This window comes from Jaculus jaculus, chromosome 1, assembly GCF_020740685.1.
Source record: "Jaculus jaculus isolate mJacJac1 chromosome 1, mJacJac1.mat.Y.cur, whole genome shotgun sequence".
Classification (NCBI taxonomy): Eukaryota; Metazoa; Chordata; class Mammalia; order Rodentia; family Dipodidae; genus Jaculus; species Jaculus jaculus.
Window position 1 is genome coordinate 177,939,740 of NC_059102.1, and position 24,865 is coordinate 177,964,604.

The 24,865-nt window shown below is 43.2% G+C and overlaps 1 protein-coding gene across 4 annotated transcripts in view; it reads left to right on the forward strand.

The window, feature by feature from the left end:
* Positions 1-24,865, forward strand: part of Agbl2 (AGBL carboxypeptidase 2) — a 72,527-nt gene that overhangs the window by 30,751 nt on the left and 16,911 nt on the right. For 3 of the 4 annotated variants that reach the window (XM_045161545.1, XM_045161519.1, XM_045161535.1), the window contains 6 exons: positions 1,443-1,569; positions 3,943-4,043; positions 14,795-14,922; positions 19,653-19,719; positions 19,921-20,046; positions 23,882-23,989. In XM_045161545.1, coding sequence (XP_045017480.1) covers positions 1,443-1,569; positions 3,943-4,043; positions 14,795-14,922; positions 19,653-19,719; positions 19,921-20,046; positions 23,882-23,989 — 657 coding nt within the window. The remainder of the gene's footprint in view (positions 1-1,442; positions 1,570-3,942; positions 4,044-14,794; positions 14,923-19,652; positions 19,720-19,920; positions 20,047-23,881; positions 23,990-24,865) is intronic. The other variant, XM_045161527.1, reaches the window with a different exon arrangement.

Genomic DNA, 24,865 nt, shown 5'->3' on the forward strand with positions numbered 1-24,865 from the left:
TTGAACTCATGGCAGTCCTCCTACCTCTGCCTCCTGAGTGTTGGGATTAAAGGTATGAACTTCCATGCCTGGATTCCCACAATATCTTTTGACATCTCTCACAATTAGTAATTTTTTAAAAAATATTTTATTTTTGTTTATTTATTAGACAGAGGGAGAGAGAGAGAGAAAGAGGAGGGGCGAAGGAGGGGGAGGTAGAGAATGGGCGTGCTAGGGCCTCCAGCTACTACAAACAAACTCCAGATGGATGCATCTAGCTTTCATGGGATATGGAGAATCAAGCTTGGGTCCTTAGGTTTTGCAGGCAAGTTCTTTAACTGCTAAGCGATCTCTCCAGCCCCAACTTTCTTTTTTTTTTTTTTTTTTTTTGAGAGAAAGAGAAAGAATTTGCCCACCAGGGCCTACAGGCATTGCAATCAAACTCCAAACATGTTTACCATCTTGTGTACATGTGCAACCTTGTGTGCTGTGTGGGATCTGGATAGTCAAACCCAGCCCATGATTTTTTAAACTCTTTAATTTTTATTTATTCCTTTGACAGAGAGTGAATGGGCACACCAGGGTCTCCAGCAGCTTCAAACAAACTCCAGGTGCATGTGCCACCTCGTATGCCTGGCTTATGTTAGTCCTGGGGAATCGAACGTGGGTCCTTTGGCTTTGCAGGCAAGCACCTCAACCACTAAACCATCTCTCCAGTCCACAATTAGTAAATGTTAAGAAATAATACATGGAACCCCTAAGAGAACCATGCTTGTTCCATATTAATGCGTCTCAGGGGCTGGAGAGATGGCACAAAGGTGAGGCAAGGACAAGGTCTCACGTGCCCACTAGGTGGCGCAAGTGTCTGGAGTTCAATTGCAGTGGCTGAGGCCTGCTGCGCCAATTTTCTCTCTCTGTGTCCCTCTCTCTTGCACTCTCTAAAAAAATTTTTTAAAGTGATACAGTTTTTTTTTTTAAAGATTTTTATTTATTTATTTATTTATTACAGCAAGGAGAGAGAGAGTGAGAATGGGTGTGCCAGGGTCTCCAGCCACTGCAAATGAACTCCAGATGCATGCGTCACCATGTGCATTTGGCTTATGTGGGACCTGGAGAATCAAGCCAGGGTCCTTAGGCTTTGCAGGCATGTGCCTTAACTGCTAAGCCGTCTCTCCAGCCTGTGATATAGTTTAAAAAAATAATTTTTGAAATAAGTAAAATTTTTAAAATATGAAGAAAAAAATCTCAGAGCCGGATGTGGTGTTACTCACCTTTAATCCCAGCACTTGGGAGGCAGAGGTATGAGCATCACCACAAGTTTGAGTCCATCTTGAGCCTACATAGTGGATTCAGGTCAGCCTGGGCTAGAGCAAGACCCTACTTGGAAAAAAAGAAAAAGAAAAAAGAAAAAGAAACTCAGATTTGCAATTTATAATTAACAAATAACTTGGATTTCTCCTTAGTTCTCTTTTCGCAGTTGTAACTTTAAGGTCCAGAAGAGCAAAGAAGGAACAGGACGAGTTGTGATGTGGCGAATGGGAATCCTAAACAGCTACACCCTGGAGACCACCTTTGGTGGGTCTACCCTAGGTAAGACAGGAGGCACAGCACCTGACTGGGGATGTTGGAGAGATTTAGGTGTCTTTCTTACTAGCCTTAGGCTAACTCTAATTACCCTAAGTACTAATGTGAAGTACATTTTTCATGGAGCACTCTAGCATACTGGTTGCTCAGGACCTGAAATCAGGCAGATGGAGGATTGGAATTCAGATGCATGTATGATTTCTGCCATCCTGTGTAAATTATTTAACCTCTTTGGGATACATAGTCCTTCTAACTGGCAGTGATAGTACCTACCTAATGGATACTGTTTAATGAGACAATACCTACCACAAAATAAAACTTCAGTAATTACAGCCATCAGTAAACTAAACTTTTTTCATGTCAAAGATTCTTCTGAGGGCTGGAGAGATGGCTTAGCAGTCAAGCGCTTGCCTGTGAAGCCTAAGGACACTGGCTCTATTCCCCAGGACCCACGTTAGCCAGATGCACAAGGGGGCACATGTGTCTGGAGCTCGTTTGCAGTGGCTGGAGGCCCTGGCACACCCATTTTCTCTCTCTCTCTCTCTCCCAACTTGTCGTTCTCAAATAAATAAACAATGAATAAAAAAAAGTTTAAAAAAACAAGATTCTTCTGAGGGTTGGGAAGCTTGTTCAGTGGTTAAAGGCACTTGTGTGCAAAGCCCTACAGCCCAGACTTAATCCCTAAACCATACACATAAGCCAGATGCAAAAAGTGGCCCAAGTCTCTTGCATTTGTTAGCAGCAGCAAGAGCCCCTAGTGTGTGCATGTGCACACACACACATGCAAATAAATAAATAAAGATTCTTCTGAATCAAACTAAATATGGGAGAGTGCCCCTTTTCAGAAACATGCGGTTCTAGCATCAGGGGTGGAATTTTTCTTTTTTTACTTATTTTATTTTTTAGAGAGCAAGAGAAAAAGAGAATTGGCTTGCCAGGCCTCAGCCACTGTAATCAAACAACAGACACTTGTGCCACCTAGTGTTCATGTGCAACCTTGTGCTTGCCTCACTTTTGTACAACTGGCTTACGTGGGATCTGAAGAGTCGAACATGGGTCCTTAGTCTTATCAGGCAAGTGCCTTAACTGCTAAGCCATCTCTCCAGCCCAGGGGTGGAATTTTTTTAAAGAAGCTATTCAGTCGTTAAGATTATTTATTTGTTTGGGCTGAAGAGATGGCTTAGCGGTTAAGGTGCATGCCTGTGAAGCCTAAAGACCCAGGTTCAACTCTCCAGGTCCCACATAAGCCAGATGCACATAGGGGTGCATGCATCTGGAATTCATTTACAGTGGCTAGAGGTGCGCCCATTCTTACTCATTCTTTATCTCTCTCCCCTATGTCTGTCTCTAATAAATAAATAAATAAAAATAAATCTTAAAAAATTGACAAAATACTTTTAAAATATTATTTGTTTATGTATGTACACATGTGTGCATGTATGTATGCATACACCAGGGCCTCTTCTAGTCATAAACAAACACCTACCTGGCTTTACATGGGTAGCTGGAAAATTTAACCTAGACAGGCAGGACTTACAAGCAAGCACCTTTAACAACTAATCCTTCTCTCTAGCCCCAGTCATTAGAAATTCTTGGTTTTGTTTTGTTTTTATGAGGTAGGGTCTCACTCTAGCCCAAGCTGATCTGGAACTCACTCTGTAGTCCCAGGCTGGCCTCTAACTCACAGTGATCCTCCTACCTCTGCCTATTGAGTGCTGGGATTAAAGGCATGTGCCACACACCCAGTGGATTTTTTTTTTTTTTTTTTTTTTTTGGTAGGGTATTGTTCTCGCTGGGATTAAGAAAGTGCACCACCACTTCTGACCAGTCCTTAGGATTTAATAAGAAATGTTTGTCCAAAATAAAACAAAAAAAGCAAAAAAACAACAACGCCAAAAAACAAAAAAAAACGAAACCCAAAGCTGAACAAACAAAAATCTCTACTTGTAGTTACTGTGGCTTGGGAGCTGTCTGGTTCTTGTCTCTCTTGGGGTGTCACCTATCACTTCTGCTAATGAGAATTTCTGGCTAGAACAGTAATTACCTCATAGTTCCCTTTATTCTTTCCTCATAGCTGTATTTAAGTATGGCTTTAAGTCATTAAGTATTTGTACATGGTAATTATCTTTAAGCAAATACTATATATTTTGTATAACATGAATGCTATCACAATTCAGTTTTCTTTTCTTCACAATTTAATTTTCCAGCTTTTTTCCCTTAAGCAGATGGAACCATCCTTATACCTGATGTTGTTTCAGAAAAATCTAGATCCTGATGTATTCAACCAAATCATTAAAATTTTACATGACTTTTACATTGAAAAAAAAAAAAAGAAATGTTTGTCAATGTGTTTTTTGTTTGTTTGTTTTCCCCCCACAGGTAATAAAAGAGACACTCACTTTACCATTGATGATCTAAAGTCTGTAGGTTATCATGTCTGTGACACTCTTCTGGATTTCTGTGATCCTGACCAAAGCAAGGTAAAAATGGAGTTTTAAGAATGTCTGGAGGGACTGGGATCTCAGCAGTTAAAGGCATTGCTTGCAAAGTCTGTTGGCCTATGTTCAGTTCTCTAGTATCCATATAAAGCCAAATGCACAAAGTGTTACATGCATCTGGAGTTCATTTGCAGTGACAAGATGCCATAGCATGCCCATATTCTCCCTCTGCCTCCCTCCCTCTCTCTCCTTCCTCATAATAAATAAACATTAAAAAAAAAAAAAAAAGGCAGGTGTGGTGGCACACGCCTTTAATCCCAGCACTTGGGAGGCAGAGGTAGGAGGATTGCCATGACTTCAAGGCCACCCTGAGACTACATAGTGAATTCCAGGTCAGGCTGGACTAGTGTGAGATTCAACCTCAAAAAAAAGCGGGGAGGCTGGAGAGGTTGCTTAGTGGTTAAGGTGCTTGCCTGCAAAGCCAAAGGACCTTGGTTCAATTCCCCAGGACCTGTGTAAGCCAGATGCACAAAATGGTGCATGCATCTGGAGTTAGTTTGCAGTGGCTAGAAGCCCTGATGCACCCATTCTCTCTCTCTCTCTGCCCACCCCCACCTGCATCTTTCTCTCAAATATATATATATATATATATGATGTCTAGAGGGTTAGAAGGATTGCCCAGTGGTTAAAGGCCCTTGCTTGCAAACCCTGCCAGACTGGGTTTAATTCCCAAGCTGCCCATGTAAGCCAGATGCAAAAAGTGGCGCAAGGGCTAGAGAGATGGCTTAGCAGTTAAGGCATTTGCCTGTGGAGCTTAAGGACCCAGGTTCTACTCCCCAGTGCCCACATAAAGCCAGATGCACAAGGGTGCACGTGCATCTGGAGTCCATTCGTAGTGGCTGGAGGCCCTGGCATGCCCACCCCATTCTCTCTCTGTCTCTTTCTCTATCTCAAAATAAATAGAATTAAATAAAAATCTTTTTTGGGGGGGCACAAGTGTATGGTGTTCATGTATAGCAGTAAGAGGTCATGGAGCACCTACACACACACACACAAACACAAGTAAATAGCTAAAATTGAAAAAGAGAGAGAGAGAGAAAAAGAAAGAAAGAGCGAGCCAGGCATGGTGGCCACACCTTACTTGGGAGGAAGAGGTAGGAGGATCACCATGGGTTTGAGGATAGTCTGAGACTACATAGTGAATTCCAGGCCAGCCTGAGCTAGAGTGAGACCCTGCCTCGAAAAACCAAAAAAAAAAAAAAAAAGAAAAATACATGATGTCAACTTTTTGTCTCCACATACATTGGCACATGTGCACCCACACACGTGAACACACACATGTACAAAAAGAGAAATAAGGCTAGAGAGATTGCTCAATGGTTAATGCGCTTGCCTAGAAAGTCTAACTACCTACGTTCAATTCCCCAGTACCCACAGAAAGCCAGATGCACACAGTGGCACATGCATCTGGAGTCTATTTTCTTTTTCTTTTTATTGTTTAAAAATTTTTATTGACAACTTCCACAATTATAGACAATAAACCACAATTCCCTCCCCCACTTTCCCCTTCACAAATCCACTCTCCGACATATCCTCTCCCTCTCAAATAGTCTTTTATATACTTTGATGTCATCATCTTTTCCTCCTATTATGAGGGCCTTGAGAAGGTAATGCTAGTCACTGTGGGGTCAACTTGTATCTGAACCGCTGCATTGTAAATAGTCCTCCCCTGCCTTTGACCCTTACATTCTTCCCACCACCTCTTCCGTAATGGATTCTGAGCCTTTGAAGGTGTGACAGAGATATTTCAGTGCTGAGCACTCCTCTCACTTCTCAGCACCATGGTGCCTTTTAAGTCATCCCAAGATTACTACCATCTAAGAGAAGCTTCTCTAACCAAAAGTGAAAGTAGCAGTAATATATTGGCATGAAAGTTAATAGAACTGCTTGTAAATATAAATTTTTTAATTTTTCATTATTTTTTTTTTTGCTTTTGTTGTTGTTGTTTTTCAAGGTACGGTCTGCACTAGCCCAGGCTGACTTGGAATTCACTATGTATTTTCAGGGTGGCCTCAAACTTACTGCAGTCCTCCTACCTTTCCCAAGTTCTGGGATTAAAGGCATACACCACCATGCCCAGCTCAAATAAAAGAGAAATAGGGCTGGAGAGACTGCTTAGTGGTTAAGGCACTTGCCTGCAAAGCCTAACGGCCTGGGTTTGATTCCCCAGTACCCATGTAAGCCACATGCACAAAGTAATGCATGCATGTGGAGTTCATTTGCAGTGGCTAGAGGCACTGGAGCACCCATTCTGTCTGTCTCTGCTTGCAAGAATATATATATATATACATATATATATATATATATGTGTGTGTGTGTGTGTGTGTGTGTGTGTGTATGTGTGTGTGTGTGTATATATATATATGTATATATATATACACATACACACACACACACACACACACACACATATATATATATATATATATAGAGAGAGAGAGAGAGAGAAATATGATAGTACTACATTGAAGAGCTTCACATGGGTTCAAAGTTAGTCCAGTGACTACAGATGATTCTCTTTTTTTAGTATTTTATTTATATTTATTTATTTGAGAAAGAGAGAGAGAATGTACACACTCTAGATGCATGGGCCACCTTGTATATCTGGCTTATGTGGATCCTAGGGAATCAAACCTGGGTCTTTTGGCTTTACAGGCAAGTACCTTAACCACTAAGCCATCTTTCCATCCCCCATAGACGATCTGTGTCCTCTTCAGCCAGCTGCACATGGTCAGTAAATGGTAAAGATGTCACCATTCACCTAGGCCAGCCTTTGGTACTCCTCTCCTTGACTTCCAGGCTTATTCATGGGAGCACTAATACTTTCTTTTTTTTTTTCCTGAGGTAGGGTCTGTAGCCCAGGCTGACCTCGAATTCACTATATAGTCTCAATGTGGACTCGAACTCATGACAGTCCTCCTACCTCTGCCTCCCAAGTGCTGAGGTTAAAGGCATGTGCCACCATACCCCTTTCTCTTCTTTTTTGAAACTTTTTATTGACAATTTTTTTAAGTCTAGTCAATAAACCATGATAATTCCCTTCCTTCCCCTCTCCCACTTTCCCCTTCACAAATCCACCATCCATTATATCCCCCCCTCAATTAGTCTCTTTTATTTTGATGTCATCATCTTTTCCTCCTATTATGAAGGTCTTGTGTAGGTAGTGCCAGGCACTGTGAGGTTATGGATATCCAGGCCATTTTGCAACTGGAAGTTTGCATTGTAAGCAATCCTACCCTTCCTTTGGCTCTTATATTCGTTCCACCACCTCTTCTACAATGGACCCTGAAGTCTTGGATAGTGTGATAGAGATGTCTCAGTTTTGAACATTCCTCTGTCATTTCTCAGCACTATGGTGCCTTCTGAATCATCCCAGTGGTCACCATCATCTGAAAAGAGAGACTTCTCTAACCTAAAAGTGAGAGTAGCATTAATATATGGATATTAACATTAAGAAAAGTGCTTCCGGGGCAGTTTGTGACCATAATATATGCATTTAGCCAGACAGTAGGCATTACTCCCCTAGGGCTCATGACCTCTCCCACTATAGGCTTTTGACTAGGTTTTCAGTACCAGACATATATTCCCTTCCTTGAAGCGGGCCTCTAGTCCAATTAGAGAGCAGTTAGTCTCCCCCATAACAGACCTGCCGCTGTTGCACCCGTTGGCTCATTTGGCATGGCTGGCCAATCTTTTTTTTTTTTTTTTTAATTTTTTTTGTTCATTTTTTATTTATTTATTTGAGAGCGACAGACACAGAGAGAAAGACAGATAGAGGGAGAGAGAGAGAGAATGGGCGCGCCAGGGCGTCTAGCCTCTGCAAACGAACTCCAGACGCGTGCGCCCCCTTGTGCATCTGGCTAACGTGGGACCTGGGGAACCAAGCCTCGAACCGGGGTCCTTAGGCTTCACAGGCAAGCGCTTAACCGCTAAGCCATTTCTCCAGCCCCTGGCTGGCCAATCTTAAGGCTTGCAATATCCACTGCTGTTCATCATCATTGATGACTTCTCTTTTGTATAGGGCTGCATGCAGTGTAGCTTTTTAAAAAAGATTTTGTTTTTATTTATTAGAGACAGAGAGAGGAAGGGAGTGAGGGAGGGGAGAGAGAGAGAGAGAGAATGAATGGATGGATGAATAAGAATGGGCTGCCAGGGACTTTAGCTACTATAAAGGAACTCCAGACACATGCGCCACCATGTGCATCTGGTTTACATGGGACCTGGAGAATCAAACCCGGGTCCTCAGGCTTCACAAGCATATGCCTTAACTGCTAAGCCATCTTTCCAGCCTTAGCTTTTCTTTTAATGTTTTATTTTATTTAATTATAGATATAGTTATATAGATAAAGAGAGAGAGAGAGAATGAGCATGCCAAGTCCTCCATCCACTGCAAATGAATTCCAGACACGTGCACCCCTTGTGCATCTGCCTAACGTGGGTCCTGGAGAATCGAACCTCGGTCCTTTGGCCTTTCAGGCAAACGCCTTAACCACTAAGCCATTCCTCCAGCCCTCAACTCTTTTTTTTTTTTTTTTCAAGGTAGGGTTTCACTCTAGCCCAGGCTGACCTGGAATTCACTATGGAGTCTCAGGGTGGCCTCGAACTCACAGCAATCCTCCTACCTCTGCCTCCCAAGTGCTTGGATTAAAGGCATGCACCACCATGCCTGGTTTCAGCTCTTTTTTTATATTTGTTTTTTTCGAGGTAGGGCCTCACTCTAGCTCAGGCTGACCTGGAATTCACTATGTAGTCTCAGGGTGGCCTCAGATTCTCAGCAATCCTCCTACCTCTGCCTCCCAAGTGCTGGGATTAAAGGTATGTGCTACCATGCCTGGTTCCCAGCTTTTTTTTCTTTCTTTTTTCAGCTTTCTGTCAGCTGGTCCACAGGGAAGAGGTTTTGAGCTCAGCTCCAGCTTGATTTCTAGTGACCTGCTGCCCAAGCATGTGGGCTTCAGCAATAGGGTCTTCCATCTAGTTCTGGTAAAATTTACCAGTGAATCCATCTGGGGAGGGACATTTTGTTTGTTTGTTTGTTTTGTTGTTGTTGTTGTTTTTGGTTTTGCAAGGTAGGGTCTCACTGTAGTCCAGGCTGACCTGGAATTCACTATTTAGTCTCAGGGTGGCCTCGAACTCATGGCAATCCTCCTACCTCTGCCTCCCAAGTGCTGGGACCATGCCTGGTTGGGAGTTTGTTTTTTTTTTTTTTTAGAAGTAAAAAAAAAAAGATGTATTTTTTTTTTCCTCTTTGACATTGAGATAACAAAGATAATAGAAGGTACACAGTGCTTTGGAAGTTCATCTGTTAAGGTTATGTGACATTCTTTTTTTATTATTATTAACAACTTCCATGATTGTAAACAATATCCTATGGTCATGCCCTCCCTCCCCCCACTTTCCCCTTTGAAACTCCATTCTCTGTCATATCCCCTCCCTCTCTCAATCATTCTCTTTTATTTTGATGTCATGATCTTTTCCTCCTCTTATGATGGTCTTGTGTAGGTAGTGAGGTCATGGATAGCCAGGCCATTTTGTGTCTGGGAGTGGAAGAGTTTTTTTTATACCTGCTTTGATCTCAGTGCTTGTTATAAGTCCATTTAAATGGTTCATCTCATCTTGATTAAATTTTGGTAGGTCACATAAATCTAGGAAATTGTTGGGCACTGCCAGGCACAAGCTGGAGCCTTCAGGAGACGGGCCTGAGCTGCTAGGTATGGTGAAAGACCCCTGAGCTGCAGGAGGTCACTCCCTGTCCAAGCCCAGCACACCTAAACTGAGGCTTTGCCCAGAGCCCTCTGACCTTTGGTCACTTGCCTAGGAAACTCCTTATCAGCCAGCACCTTCACACAGCCCAGCCCCTGTGACCCTCGTCCCGCCACTACGTAGATCACCCGACTCTCCCCCTACATGCTGGAGTGAGTAAACCGAGCTGTTCACAGAGACTTCCTCCTGAAAGTGGTTCTTTCATTGCGATCACCGACCTTGCTCTCCACTGTTGCCTGACGCCTTTGGGGAATCGCAGCCCCGAGGATCCAGGGACCCACAGGAAATCAGCCATATCTTTCAGATTTTCAAACTTAATGGAGTATATGTTCTTAAAAGTATGTCCTGCTCTAGAGAGATGCCTTAACAGTTAAGGCATTTGCTTGCAAAGCCAAAGGACCTAGGTTTGATTCCCCAGGACCCACATAAACCAGATGTACAAGGTGGCACATGCATCGAGTTCATTTGCAGTGGCTGGAGGCCCTGGTGCACCCATTTTCTCTGTCTCTGTCTCTCTCTCTCAAATACACACACACACACACACACACATAGATACATACATTTTTTTGGGGGGGGGCGGTTTCCAGGTAGGGTTTCACTCTAGCTCAAGCTGACCTGAAATTCACTATGTAGTCTCAGGGTAGTCTCAAACTCATGGTGATCCACCTACCTCTGCCTTCTAAGTGCTGGAATTAAAGGCTTGCACCACCATGCCTGACTAGTAATTTTTTTTAAGTATGCCCTGGGCTGGAGGGATGGCTTAGCAGTTAAGGTGCTTGCCTGCAAAGCCAAAGGATCCAGGTTCGATTACCCAGGACCCACGTAAGCCAGATGCACAAGGTGGTGCATGTAGTGGCTGGAGGCCCGGGTGTGCCCATTCTCTCTTTCTGGCTATCTCTCTCTCTCTCAAATAAATAAATATAATTTTATTATTATTTTTTTAGCCAGGCATGGTGGCACATACCTTTAATCCCAGCACTTGGGAGGCAGAGGTAGGAGGATCGCAAGACCCTACCTTAAAAAATTAAAAAAAAATTTTTTTTTTAAAGTATGTCCTTATGATTTTCTGAATTTTATTGGTATCTTTTTTTTTTTTTTTTCTGGTTTTCTGAGGTAGAGTCTCACACTAGCTCAGGCTGACCTGGAATTCACTATGTAGTCCCAAAGTGGCTTTGAACTCACAGTGATCCTCCTACCTTTGCCTCCTGAGTGCTGAGATTAAAGGTGTGCGCCAGCACACCTGGCCTACAGTGAGTTTTTACAGGTAAAAACCACATTCCTGTGCTTCATTCTTCAGTTGTCCCCCCTTCCCCTTAATTAATTTTGCAAGAGCAAGTAAGCATGTTTACAAAAGCAGAATTTGTTGGTCAGCACAGAGCAGGCAGCAGATGTTGGTATGTAGCATGTACCTGGAACCAGATTACCTCGACTTTAAGGAAAGACTGACACCAGATGTCTTAGCTACTGTTCTGTGTTAATCTTTACTCTCCTATAGCTCCTGGAGAATGTTAAAAAGGTTTTACTTAGGTCTGTTGAGGTTATTTCACCAGAAATTTTGGTACATTGTGTTATCATTTGATTCTATGAAGTTTCTTCTTTTTCTTCTTCTTTTTTTTTGTAGGTAGGGTCTCACTTTAGCTCAGGCTGACCTGGAATTCACTCTGCATTCTCAGGGTGGCCTCGAACTCATGGCGATCCTCCTACCTCTGCCTCCCGAGTACTGGGATTAAAGGTGTGCGCCACCACACCCAGCCTTCATTTTTTGGGTTTTTTTTTTTTTTTTTTTTTTTTTTTTTTTGAGGTAAAATCTTGTTCTAGTCCAGGCTGACCTGGAATTCACTATGTAGTCTCTGGGTGGCCTCAAACTCACAGCAATCCTCTTACCACTAAGTGCTGGGATTAAAGGTGTGCACCACCATGACCAGCTGTGCCACCACACCTGGTGAATTTTCTTATTTTCTTGATTTTTTTCAATGATCCATTCATCATTTAGTAGTGTAATGTTTAGTTTCCATGATTTTGTCTATGCTGTATAGTTTTTCTTGCTGTTTATTTGTAGTTTAATCCCACTATGGTCAGTTAGAGTACAAACAATTATTTCATCTATTTGTTAAGATTTGCTTTGTGTACTAATATATGGTCTATTTTAAAATATCTTATTTTTATGTATTTATTTGAGAGAGGGAAAGAGGCAGAGTAAGAGAGAATGGGTGCACCAGGGCTTCCAGCTACTGCAAACAAATTCCAGATGCATGTGCCACCTTGTGCATCTGGCTTATGTGGGTCCTGGGGAATTGAACCTGGGTCCTTAGGCTTTGCAGGCAAATGCCTTAACTGCTAAGCCATCTCTCCAGCCCTATATGTGGTCTATTTTACAGAATGTCCTGTGTGCTACTGAAAAGAATGTGTATTCTGCAGCATTTTGGTGGGATGTTCTATAGATATCTGTTAGGTCCATTTTTTCCATGACCTCATTTAATTCAGATGCATCTCTGTTTATTTTTTGCTGGGATGACCTGTCAGTTGATGGGAATGGGGTGTTGAAGTCACCCACTACAACTGTGTTTGGTGTTATCTGTGACCTGAAATCTGATAGTGTTTGATGAAATTGGGAGTACCCATGTTAGGTGTGTGTATGTTTAGAATTATAATGTTCTTTTGTTGAATTGTTCCTTTAATCAATATAAAGTGAGCTTCTTTATCTTTCCTAACTAATGCTGGTTTGAATTCTATCCTGTTAGATACTAGTATAGCAACATCTGCTTGTTTTCTAGGCCCATTTGCTTAAAATACCATTTTCCATCCTTTCACCTAAGATAATGTCTATCTTTTATGGAGAGGTTTCTTTCTTTTTTTTTTTTTTTTAAGGTAGGGTCTCACTAGCCCAAGCAGGCTGACCTGGTTGCCTTGAATCCATATCAGTCCTCCTACCCCTTCCTCCCAAGTGCTGGGATTAAAGGTGTGTACCACCACGCCTGGCACTATTTTTTTAACATTATTTATTTATTTAGAGAGAGAGGAAAAAAATGGGTGTACCGGGACCTTTAGCCACTGCAAACAAACTCTAGACACATGTGCCATCATGTGCATCTGGTTTATTTGGGTTCTGGAGAATTGAATCTGGTTCTTAAGTTTCACAGGCAAGTGCCCTAACTGCTAAGTAATCTCTCCAGCCCCTGTTTTCGCCATTCTTCTTGCTTTGTAGTGCTGCTTGTTTTTCCTTTACTCTCTTATATTATTATTATTATTATTGAATATGGTTTATTTTTTCCTGTTTTCTCATGTGTGTGCTTTTCTTTCTCTTCAGTGTGAAGGATTTCTTCAAGTATTTTTTGTAGAGATGGCTTGGTGGTCATATATTCCTTCAGCCTGTTTTTGTTGTGGAAAGTCCTGATTTCTCTGTCAATTTGGATGGCTAGCTTTGCTGGATATAATAATCTTGGTTGACAGTTGTTAACCTTTAGAATTTGCAATACATCATTCCAAGCCTTTTTGACTTTTAAAGTTTGTGTTGAGTAAATTGCTGTTATCCTGATGGGCTTGCCTTTAAATGTGACTTGATATTTCTTTCTAACTGCTTTCAATATATTTTCTTTGGTTTGTGTGTTTACTAGTTTAATTATAATATGGTGAGGGGAGGTTCTTTCCTGGTTTTGTCTGTTTGGTGTTCTAAAGGTTCCTAAATCTATATTGGCATCTCTTTCCCTAGTTGGGGGAAATTTGCTCCTGTGATTTTGTTGAAAATACCTACTATGCCTTTGGAGTGAAATTCTTCTCCTTCTACTATACCCTGAAGTATTATTTTTGATCTCTTCACTGTTTCCTGGATGTCTTGAAATTTTCATTCATACCCTCCTATTTGTTTTTCTCTTTGTTGGGCTGTTCTTGATCTGTCATCTTGTCTTCTAGTTTAGATATTCTGTCCTCTCCTTGATCCATTTTTTCTCTTCTTCAAAACTAACCCTGACTCCTATGCACTGGTAGACTCCTCCTCAGTCTCTCTGAGGTCATGCCTTTTTAGTTCTCTTTTCTGCATCTTCAATTTTTTCCTCCTCTTATTCTTCCCCTATACTGCAGGTTATTCCTAAACTGCCTTTCTCACAAAGCATAAACTCTTCTTCTGGCCTTGTTCTCCAGTGGGTTACTTCTTTTCCCCTCATTACTTGAAAGGGAGTGTGTTCTTTTTGTCTCTCACTCATATCCTATACCCTTCTTAAATGTTGGCTTGAAGATGAACAAAGTGGCACATGTGTCTAGAGCTCAATTGCAGTGGCAGGAGGTCTTGGTGTTCCCATTTTTTATTTTTTTCGTTCTCTCTCTGTTTCTCTTCCTGGTGTGGTGGCACATACCTTTAATCCCAGCACTCGAGAGGCAGGGGATCACTGTGAAATCAAGGCCACCCTGAGATTACATAGTGAATTTCATGGGCTGGAGAGATGGCTTAGTGGTTAAGCGCTCGCCTGTGAAACCTATGGACCCCGGTTCGAGGCTCGGTTCCCCAGGTCCCACGTTAGCCAATGCACAAGGGGGCGCACGCGTCTGGAGTTCGTTTGCAGAGGCTGGAAGCCCTGGTGCGCCCATTCTCTCTCTCTCCCTCTATCTGTTCTTTCTCTCTGTGTCTGTTGCTCTCAAATAAATAAATAAAAATTGAAGAAAAAAAAAAAACATAGTGAATTTCAGGTCAGCCCTGGGGGGAAAAAAAAAAAGCCCTGGCCCTACCTGGAAAAACCAAATAAATAAAAATTTTAAAACAGAAAGTGAATGAAGCCATTGCGTGAAGCAGTGGTGTAGCCATAGAAGAGTAGTTAAGATAGTGATCATTGACTTACATTTATACAGTTTATATAATCTCTTTCTTAGCATGTCCTTAGTGGTATCTTACCCTATCAAGAAATTAAGTGCCTTTCAACATAGTGTCAGGAAATGTTTGTTGAACAAATGGACTCTCAAAACTGTTTTTCCCTCTGTCATAGTTCACTCAGTGTCTAAAAGAGCTCAAGGAGCTCTTACAGCTGGACATCCACAAAAAGTTCAGTAAGCTGGGACATGTCGATTTAGATGGAAGCTGGAGTGACATCCCTTTGTCTGACATTGAATCCAGGTAACAAACTTTATTTCAAGGAAAAATCAAAGGAACATGGAACCCTACCTTGGGGGTGGGGGGGGAAAAGAAAAGAAAAAGAAAAATCAGAAGATCCTGCATGGTAGCATATGCCTGTGATCCCAATACTTGGCAGGTAGAAACAAGAGGATCTTAGAAGCTCAAGATAAGCTTGGTTCCACAGCAAATTTGAGGTCCAGGCCACATGAAACCTTGTAATAAAAGAGTTTCCTTTATAGAAAAACTAGAGCCAGTTTACTTTTTAGAAAAAATATATTGTTAAACTGGGTGTGGTGGTACATGCCCTTAATCCCAGCACTCTTAGGCAGAGGTAGGTGGATTGCTGTGAGTTCAAGGCCACCCTGAGACTACATAATGAATTCCAGGTGTGCCTGGGCTAGAAAGCGATACCTTACTTCAAAAAAAATATATACATATATGTATGCATATATCTATGTGTGTGTGTGTATGTTTTACTTTTCCATTGTTTTGTTGGTTTTGATTTTGAACTTTAAAAGCTTAAATAAATCATATTCCTCAGCTCATTGTTCACATATATGCACATCATTGCTTTAGCAGTTCCATACCAAGCACATGTTCTTGTCAGCTTCTCTTCTGGGCACTAGAAAAGGACAGGGTGGAGTGGATATGGTGGCCTATCCTGTAATCCTAGCACTCAGATGGTTGAAGCAGGAGAAAACTTGAGTTAGAAGCCAGCATGGGTGACATAGTGAAACCCTGACTCAGAAAACCAAGGAGGAAGGAGTTTGGAGAACAGGTTGTGTACGGCCTTCAGCAATTGTAAAGGCTTTGCCTTTTATTGCAAGGGTAACGGGAGCCTCTGGTAGGCTTTCAGTAGAGAAGTTTCATGAGCTGACCTTGCTTACATTTGCACTTCAGCAGAGACACTGGTACTGTGTGAAAAAGGACTGTAAAGAGGCTTAGCCAGGCAGGCATGTGTACACCTGTAATCCCAGACTTTGGGAGTAAGAGGCAGGAGAATGGGAGTTAAAGGCCAGCCTTGGCTAAATAGCAAGTTTGGAGTAAGCCCAGACTACATGAGAACACATCTCAGAAAAAAAATAAAAAGAGGCTCTTTCAGTAATACAGGTGAAAGGTGATGGTAGGTTAGATTAGAACAGCAGTAGTGACAGATGGAGGTCTATGAACTGGTTGGATTCTAATTTTTTTCCAAACTTGCAGTCTTTTTAATTAGATGCTTTGTGGAGAGAAAGGATTGCAGGCAGCAGCGAGGAAGGTGGGACTTTTTCATAAGAGATTTTTAAAAAATATTTTACTTATTTATTTGAGAGAAAGAGAGACAGCGAGAGAGAGAATGGGCATGCCAGGGCCTCCAGCCACTGTAAATGAACTCCAGATGCATGTACCCCATTGTCCATCTGGATTGTATGGGTCCTGGAGAATCAAACCCAGATCCTTTGGCTTTGCAGGCAACTGCCTTAACCACTAAGCCATCTCTCCAGCCCGAAGGTGGGACTTTTTAAGCCTGACTCAACAATAAGGGAGTCCTTCTCTTTGGGCACATGGATATTGTTGGAGTCAAAGCAGTTGGATTCTATGATGGCGAGCTTCTCAGCTCCCAGAACACCTACATGTATGTGTGTTTGAGGTAGGGTCTCATTTTAGCCCAGGCTGACCTGAAACTTAGTCTATAGCTCCAGGATGGCCTCAAACTCACAATGATACTCCTACCTGTGCTTCCCAAGTGCTGGGATTAAAGGCCTCTGCCACCACACTCCTCCCAGACCTAGTCTTGTGTTCTGTAGTCAGACAGATAAGCCACAAAGGTGCTGTCAAGAGCCAGAACAGGGCTGGAGAGATGGCTTAGCGGTTAAAGCACTTGCCTCCAAAGCCTAAGGACTCCTATTCAAATCTCCAGATCCCACACACCATGACACAAGCGTGCAATGTCGCAGATGGGCACAAGAGGGTGCACATGTATGGAGTTCATTCACAGAGACTGAAAGGCCCTGGCAACCCATTTTTTTTTCTCTGTCTGTCTCTCTCTCTTTCTCTCTCTTCTCCAAAATAAAAGAACCGGGCTGGAGAGATGGCTTAGCAGTTAAACGCTTGCCTGTGAAGCTTAAGGACCCTGGTTCGAGGCTCCATTTCCCAGGACCCATGTTAGCCAGATGCACAAGGGGGCACATGTGTATGGAGTTCATTTGCAGTGGCTGGAAGCCCTGGTGCACCCATTCTCTCTCTCTCTCTCTCTCTCTCCCTCTCTCTCTCTGCCTGTTGCTCTCAAATAATAATAATAATAATAACAATAACAATAATAATAAAAAGTAAAAGAACCAGGGCTGGAGGGATGGCTTAGCAGTTAAGGTGTTTGCCTGCAAAGCCAAAGGACCTGGGTTCAGTTCCCCAGGACCCACTTTAGCCAGATGCACAAGGGGGCACATGCATCTGGAGGTCGTCTGCAATGGCTGGAGGCCCTGGCGTGCTCATATTCATTATCTCTCTCTCTCCCCCCCCCCCCTTTCCCTGTTAAATAAAAAGGCTAATCAAGCTGAGTGTTGTGGCGCCCGCCATTAAAAAAGAAAAAAAAGTAAAAGAATCGGGCCAGGCATGTGATGCCCACCTTTAATCCCAGCACTCAGGAGGCAGAGGTAGGAGGATCGCTGTGAGTTCGAGGCCATTCTGAGACTACATAATGAGTTTCAGGTCAGCCTAGATTAGTGTGAAACCCTACCTTGAAACACCAAAAAAATAAAATAAAAATAAAAGAACCAGAACCATGGAGCAGACAAGGAACAAGTCTGCGTTTCCCAAGGGCCTTGTAACTCCAGGGTTCTGAGGTTTTCTGGTAGAAGTTTATGTTCAAGAGAGCTATAGCCACCTAATGGCAGTAAGCGCATAAGCCTCATAGTCGCCAGTGTGGTAGGTTGTTCTTGGATTCTAGACACATTTCTTTGTTTCTTAAATATCTTTGAAACAGGATCTTGCTATGTTGGCCAGGCTGTCCTTAAACCCTTGGGCTCAAGTGATCCTCTACCTTTGCTTCCCAAGTAGGGGTTCTTTCCACCTCATTTGAAGTAGAGTTTCTCACTAGATTCTACCCCTCCTCCTCTCCCTCCTCCTTCCCCTCCCCTTCCTCTTCTTTTCCTCTTTTAAGGTAGGGTCTCTAGCCCAGGCTGACCTGGAATTAGGTGGCCTCAAATACACAGCAATCCTCCTACCTCTGCCTCCCGTGTACTGGAATTAAAAGCGTGTGCCACCACTCCTGGCTGCTTGCGCTTCTGTTTTGTTTTGCTTTGTTTTTTCTAGCTGTGTTCAACGTGAGTTTCATGTTGCTCTGTGTCCTGCCTTGCTGTCAGGGTGCTGGTTTTACAAAAGCCACCACAGCCTCCAGCTTTGTTTTTTTTTTTTAAGAGTTTCTTTTTTTTTTAATTGTGTAGGGAGAGTGAGAAAGGAGAGACAGAGAACTGGCACACCAGGGCCTCAGCCACAACAGTTGAACACCACATGCTTGCGCCACCTCATGGGCACGTGCAATCCTGCGCTTGCTTCACCCTTGTGCGTCTGGCTTATGTAGGATCTGGAGAGGAGAACATGGCTCCTTAGGCTTCGCAGGCAAGCGCCTTAACTGCTAAGCCATCGCTGCAGCCCAGCCTCCAGCTTTTTATGTGGAGCCTGGGGATGGAACACTGCTGTTCCAGCTTGAGTGCTGAGCACTGTGTCCACTGAGCCGTCTCCCTGGCCCTGGGTTTTTCTTTTCTTTTCTTAAATTTTAATTATTTATTTAAGAGAGAGGGAGACAGAGAGAGAGAAAATGGGTGCACCACGGCCTCCAGCCACTACAAACAAACTCCAGATGCTTACACCATCTTGTGCATCTGGCTGATGTGGGTACTAGGAAATCGAACTCGGGTCCTTAGGCTTCATAGGCAGGTGCCTTAACCACTAAGCCATATCTCCAGCCCCTCTCCTCCCCCCCTTTTTTTGGGGCGGGTTCAAGGTAGGGTCTCACTCTAGCTCAGGCTGACCTGGAATTCACTATGTAGTCTCAGGGTGTCCTTAAACTCATGGTGATCCTCGTACCTCTGCCTTCCAAGTGCTGGGATTAAAGGCGTGTGCCACCACAACCAGCTTCCTTTTTCCTTTTTTTTTTTTTTTTTGAAACAAGATCTCACAATGTAGCCTTAGCTGGACTCAAACTCTCACTCAACAGTCCTCCTGCCTAAACCTTTCAAGTGCTGAGATTACAAGAACACACCACCATGCCTGGCTAAAAATTGTCTTAAAGTAATTCTCCTGGCTCTGGTCTGCTGATTATTTATTGTACTTGCTTATTTTTACATTTAGCCTGTGTTCACAGAACCCTGAGTTTGGAACTAGTATCAGCTAGACACAAATGAATGAGGTAAAGCCTCTTCTCAGACAAATTAGTCCCCTACTGTCCTTCAGAACGTTGTGGCTTCTCACACGTCTGTCAAGGGTAGCTTTGCCCATCTGGCCAGTACTTGCTTTTTCACACCAGTCGTGAACCCCGTGGCATGGAGGCTGTGGCTCCTTCATTGGCTGTGTTCCCTGCCTAACATCCTGGCTGGCATGCAGAGGTTTAGAATGGACGACTCCCCAGTTCTTAGTGACTGAAGCGGAAACGGCACGCATAGCGGACTGGATGTTCTGACCCGCACAGCTAATCTGTAAACTTATGCTCCCTACACATACTAATAACAATTACTTCTTTCCTTTGGGCACAGCACGAGTGGTTCTGACAGCTCCTTCTCAGATGGTCTTCCTGTTCACCTCCAGAACATAGCAGATGAGGTGAGAGTGCCTGAACACTGCACCCAGGACACAGCCTTCACATGATGCATGAGTAAATCTAGACAACTGAGCAACTTCGCCAAATGTCCTCATAGCTACCAGAAATACAGCCTGTGTATATAGCTCAGTGGTCGAGCACTTGCCTGCTGAGTATGTCTGTATAACCCTCTGTGACCATTTTTTCTGTGCTTTCTGGAACAGCTGAATCCAAAGAAGACAGTACGAAAGAAGCAAAGAAAGAAGCAACTTCAGACTAGAAAACAGCGAAATGAGCGATATCAGAAAAATTATTTGAGGCGAGGATTAAAGTCAACCGAGGACACACCAGTAAGCAAGCCCTGCTTCCTACCCTCGGTGATCCACAGAGAGGGCAAGAGAAAGGCTTAACTCCAAACCGCTTTGGAGTAGAGAGGCTGGTGGGGGGCAAAGGGTTTTCCTATTCTGAGGTTAGAGCCACTTCTCTGGGCATTTTAAAATAATTTTTATTTATTTATTTGAGAGAGAGAGAGGGAGGGAGAGAGAATAGGCATGCCAGGACCTCTAGCCACTGCAAATGAACTCCAGATGCATGTGCCACCTTGTGCATCTGTCTTACATGGGTTTTGGGGAATCGAACCTAGGTCCTTTGGCTTTGCAGGCAAGCACCTTAACTGCTAAGCAAGACATCTCCCTATTCCTCTATGGGCATTTAAAAAAAAATATTTTATTTTTATGTATTTATTTACTAGAGAGAAAGAGGCAGATAGAGAGAATGGGTATGCCAGAGCCTGCAGCCACTGCAAATGAACTCCAGACACATGTGCCACCTTGTGCATCTGAATTATGTGGGAACTGGGAATTGAACTTAGGTTCTTAGGCTTTGCAGGCAAACACCTCGCTAACCCTTCTCTGGGCATTTATAAGCAAACTTCATCTCATTCACTATCCTTTCCTACACTACACCCCAGTCTCTGTCCACTGTCCTCCCCACAACATCCCAGCCTTAGCTCCCTGTCCCTAGACTCTGTGCTTTCTAAAGACAGGAATTCTTTCATAGGTGGGAGTTTTACTTTTGGTAAATTGGGTCAATTATTAGCTAGGCATGGTGGTGCACACCTTTAATCCCAGCATTTGGGAGGCAGAGGTAAGAGAATCACTGTGAGTTCAAGGCCAGCCTGGAACTACATAGTGAATTCCAGGTCAGCCTGACCTACAGTGAAACCCTACCTCGAAAACCCAAAACAATAAAATTGGGTCAGTTAGAAATCAATGGACTTGGGCTTAGCCATGAAGGCACTTGCATGCAAAGCCAAAGGACCCAGGTTTTCTTCCCCAGGACCCACGTAAGCACATACATCTGGAGTTGGTTTGCAGAGGCTGAAAGCCCTGGCTCACCTTTCTCTCTCTCTCTCTCTCTCTCTCTCTTCTCTCTCTTTCTCTCCTCTCTCAAATAGGTCAAATAAAATTTTTAAAAAGAATTCAATGAGCTCACTGGATGTGGTGCATGTGTTTTATCACCACACTTAGGAGTCTGAGGTGGAAAGATCACTTTGAGGCCAGTCTGTGCTATATAGTGAGATTTTTTGTTGTTGTTTATTTTTACTTATTTATTTGAGAGCGACAGAGAGAGAAAGAGGCAGAGAGAGAGAAGAGTGGGCGCGCCAGGGCTTCTAGCCACTGCAAACAAACTCCAGATGCATGCTCCCCTTGTGCATCTGGCTAACATGGTTCCTGGGGAATCCAGCCTTGAACTGGGGCCCTTAGGCTTCACAGGCAAGCGCTTAACCGCTAAGCCATCTCTCCAGCCCCATAGTGAGTTTTTTATTTTTCTTCTTGTTTTTTTTTGTTTGGTTGGTTGGTTGGTTGGGATTTTTGTTGTGTGTGTGTTGTTGTTGTTGTTGTTGCTGTTGTTTTTCGAGGTAGGGCTTACTGTAGCTCAGGCTGACCTGGAATCCACTATGTAGTCTTAGGGTGGCCTCGAACTCTTGGCAATCCTCCTCCTACCTCTGCCTCCCAAGAGCTGGGATTAAAGGCATGAGACACCATGCCCAGGTTCTTCGTGATTTTTTTAATTATAGTCTTTTTAAATTTTTAAATTTTTATTCATTTTTATTTATTTATTTGAGAGTGACAGAGAGAAAGAGCAGATGGAGAGAGAGAATGGGTGCACCAGGGCTTCCAGCCACTGCAAACAAACTCCAGATGTGTGTGCCCCCTTGTGCATCTGGCTAATGTGGGTCCTGGGGAATCGAGCCTCGAGCCAGGGTCCTTAGGCTTCACAGGCAAGCGCTTAACCAATAAGCCATCTCTCCAGCCCTCTTCGTGGTTTTTTGAGGTAGGGTCTCAGTCTAGCCCAGACTGACCTGGAATTCACTATGTAATCTGAGGTTGGCCTCAAACTCACAGAGATCCTCCTATCTCTGCCTCCAGAGTGCTGGGATTTAAGACATACACCACCGTGCCCGGCTCTGGCAAGACTTTTAAAAATATTTTATTTATTTATAAGAGAAAGAGAGATGGAAGCAGAGAAAGAAAGAGAATAGGTACACCAGGACCTGTAGCCCTTGCAAATGAACTCCAGAGGTATGTGTCAATTTGTGCATCTGGCTTTACGTGGGTACTGGAGAATCAAACCTGGGTGCTTAGGCTTTGCAGGCAGGTGCCTTAACTCCTGAGCCATCCCTCTTACCCAAGACTTTTTGTTGCTGTTGTTTTTTTGTTTTTTGAGGTAGAGTCTCACTCTAGCCCAGGCTAGTTTCAGGGTGGCCTTGAACTCACTGGGATCTACCCATCCCTGGCTCCCAAGTGCTGGGGTTAAAGGCATGCACTACCAAGTCCAGCCATAGTGAGTTTCTGATGGTTCTGGACTAAGTGACATCCTGCCTCAAAAATAAATAAATAAATAAATAAAAGTAAAAAAGAAAGAAAGAAAAAGAGAGGAAAGAAAAGAAATGAAATTGGGTCAAACATATGATTCAACTAAAGACACTTGCTTCCAACCATAAAACCATGAAGGCCCTCAGCTCAACTCCTCAGTACCCACATAAAACTGGGCACACAAAGTGGCACAACTGTCTACAATTTGCTTCTATTGGCAAGAGGCCCTGGTGTGCCTACTCTCTTTTTCTTTCTCACATACACAAACAAGTAAAATGTTTCAGTTGGGTATAGTTGTGCTTCCTTTAATCCCAACACTGGGGAGGTGGAGGTAGGAGGATTGCCTTGAATTTGAGGACAGCCTGGTACTACAGAGTGAGATCCAGGTGAGTCTGGACTAGACCGTACCTCGAAAAAACTTAAAAAAAAAAGAGAGAGAGAGAGATAAATAAGGGTTAGAGAGATGGCTTAGCAGTTAAAGGTGCTTTCTTGTAAAACAGGAAGGCTCTGATTAAATTCTCCAGGACCCATGTAAAGCCAGATGCACAAGGTGGTACATGAATCTGGAGTTTGTTTGCAATGGATAGAGGCCCTGGCATGCCCAACTCTCACTTTTTTTCTCTCTCTCTTCCTTTCTCCCACCCCACCCTCCCTCAAATAAGTAAATAAATTTAAAAAAAAATTTTTTTTTTGGTTTTCCGAGGTAGGGTCTCACTGTATCCCAGGCTGACCTGGAATTCACTCTGTAGTCTCAGGGTGGCCTCAAACTCACGGCAATCCACCTACCTCTGCCTCCCAAGTGCTGGGATTAAAGGCGTGCGCCACCACACCTGGCTTAATAAAAATACTTTAAAATATTAAAAAATAAAAATTTGGGCTGGAGAGATGGCTTAATGGTTAAGGTGCTTGCCTGCGAAGCCTAAGGACCCATGTTCGACTCTCCAGATCCCATGTAAGCCAGACGTACAAAGGTGAGGCAAGTTCAAGGTTGCACATGCACACAAGCATCTGGAGTTTGATTGTAGTAGCTGAGACCCTGGTGTGCCAATTCTCTCTTTCTCTCTAAAAAAATAAAAATAAAAATTTAAAGGTGGGCATGGTGGCGCACGCCTTTAATCCCAGCACTTGGGAGGCAGAGGTAGGATTGCCGTGAGTTTGAGGCCACCCTGAGACTACAGAGTGAATTCCAGGTCATCCTGGGCTAGAGTGAGACCCTACCTCGAAAAACCAAAAACAAATAAATTAAATAAAATAAATTTAAAAAGAAACAAATCAATTGAAGTCTCTTTTCACTTGATCTTTGTAGGAAAGGGCACAATTTGATTCTACTCTGAGTAAGCAGCCTACTTTTATGAAAACTTCAGAGAGTTTCAGCTCTTCAATAATGAGAAATGAAAGAATGAGGCTCAAACAGGTAATATTTTTGCTTGAGTCTTTGTCACACAGATCCTCTGATTTCTCATGCCTATCCTATGGGTTGAAGAATGTAATAGCTACTATATTATTGTCTTTAACTGTCAGTACCATAAACAAAGACAGACATAAAAACTGGTGTGTTTAGCCAGACATGGTGGCACATGCCTTTAATCCCAGCACTGGGGAGGCAGAGGTAGGAGGATCGCTATGAGTTCAAGGCCACCCTGAGACTACATAGTGAATTCCAGGTCAGCCTGGGCTAGAGTGAGACCCTACCCCCAAAAGACAACAACAAAAAATCTGGCGTGTTTGTCTATGTGATTAGAAGACACACTGTGCTGCTTTTATTGTCCATCCATGCACTAATACAGGCATCTACCTATTAACCAGCTTTGCTGTGTACCTACTGTACGAGAGATCCTTTACTGGATGCTGGGTATGCAGTTTTGAACAAAATACTGCCCTTTCATCAGACACCTGTATTGGGGGCATTTAACGAGAAAGCAGGGAGTTGTATTACAGAGCAGAATGCAGTGGCAATACAGAGGCAAGACTGGGGCGATTTCCAGTACTTTAGAGTTTTATCACTATGAAATCCTTGATTCTCGCAGGGCATAGTGACATATGCTTGTAATCCTGGCATATGGGAGTAGAAACCAGGAAGATCAGGAATTCTAGGTCATCCTTGGCTTCATAATGAGTTTAGGGCCAGCCTCAGCTACATAAGACTGTCTCAAAAACAAACATTCTGGAGAGATGGCTCAGTGGGTAATAATACTTGCTGTTCAAGAAAGAGAAGGCCAAATTTTGATCCTAGGACCCATGTAAAAAGCTAGTAGTGGGGGCTGGAGAAATGGCTTAGTGGTTAAGCACT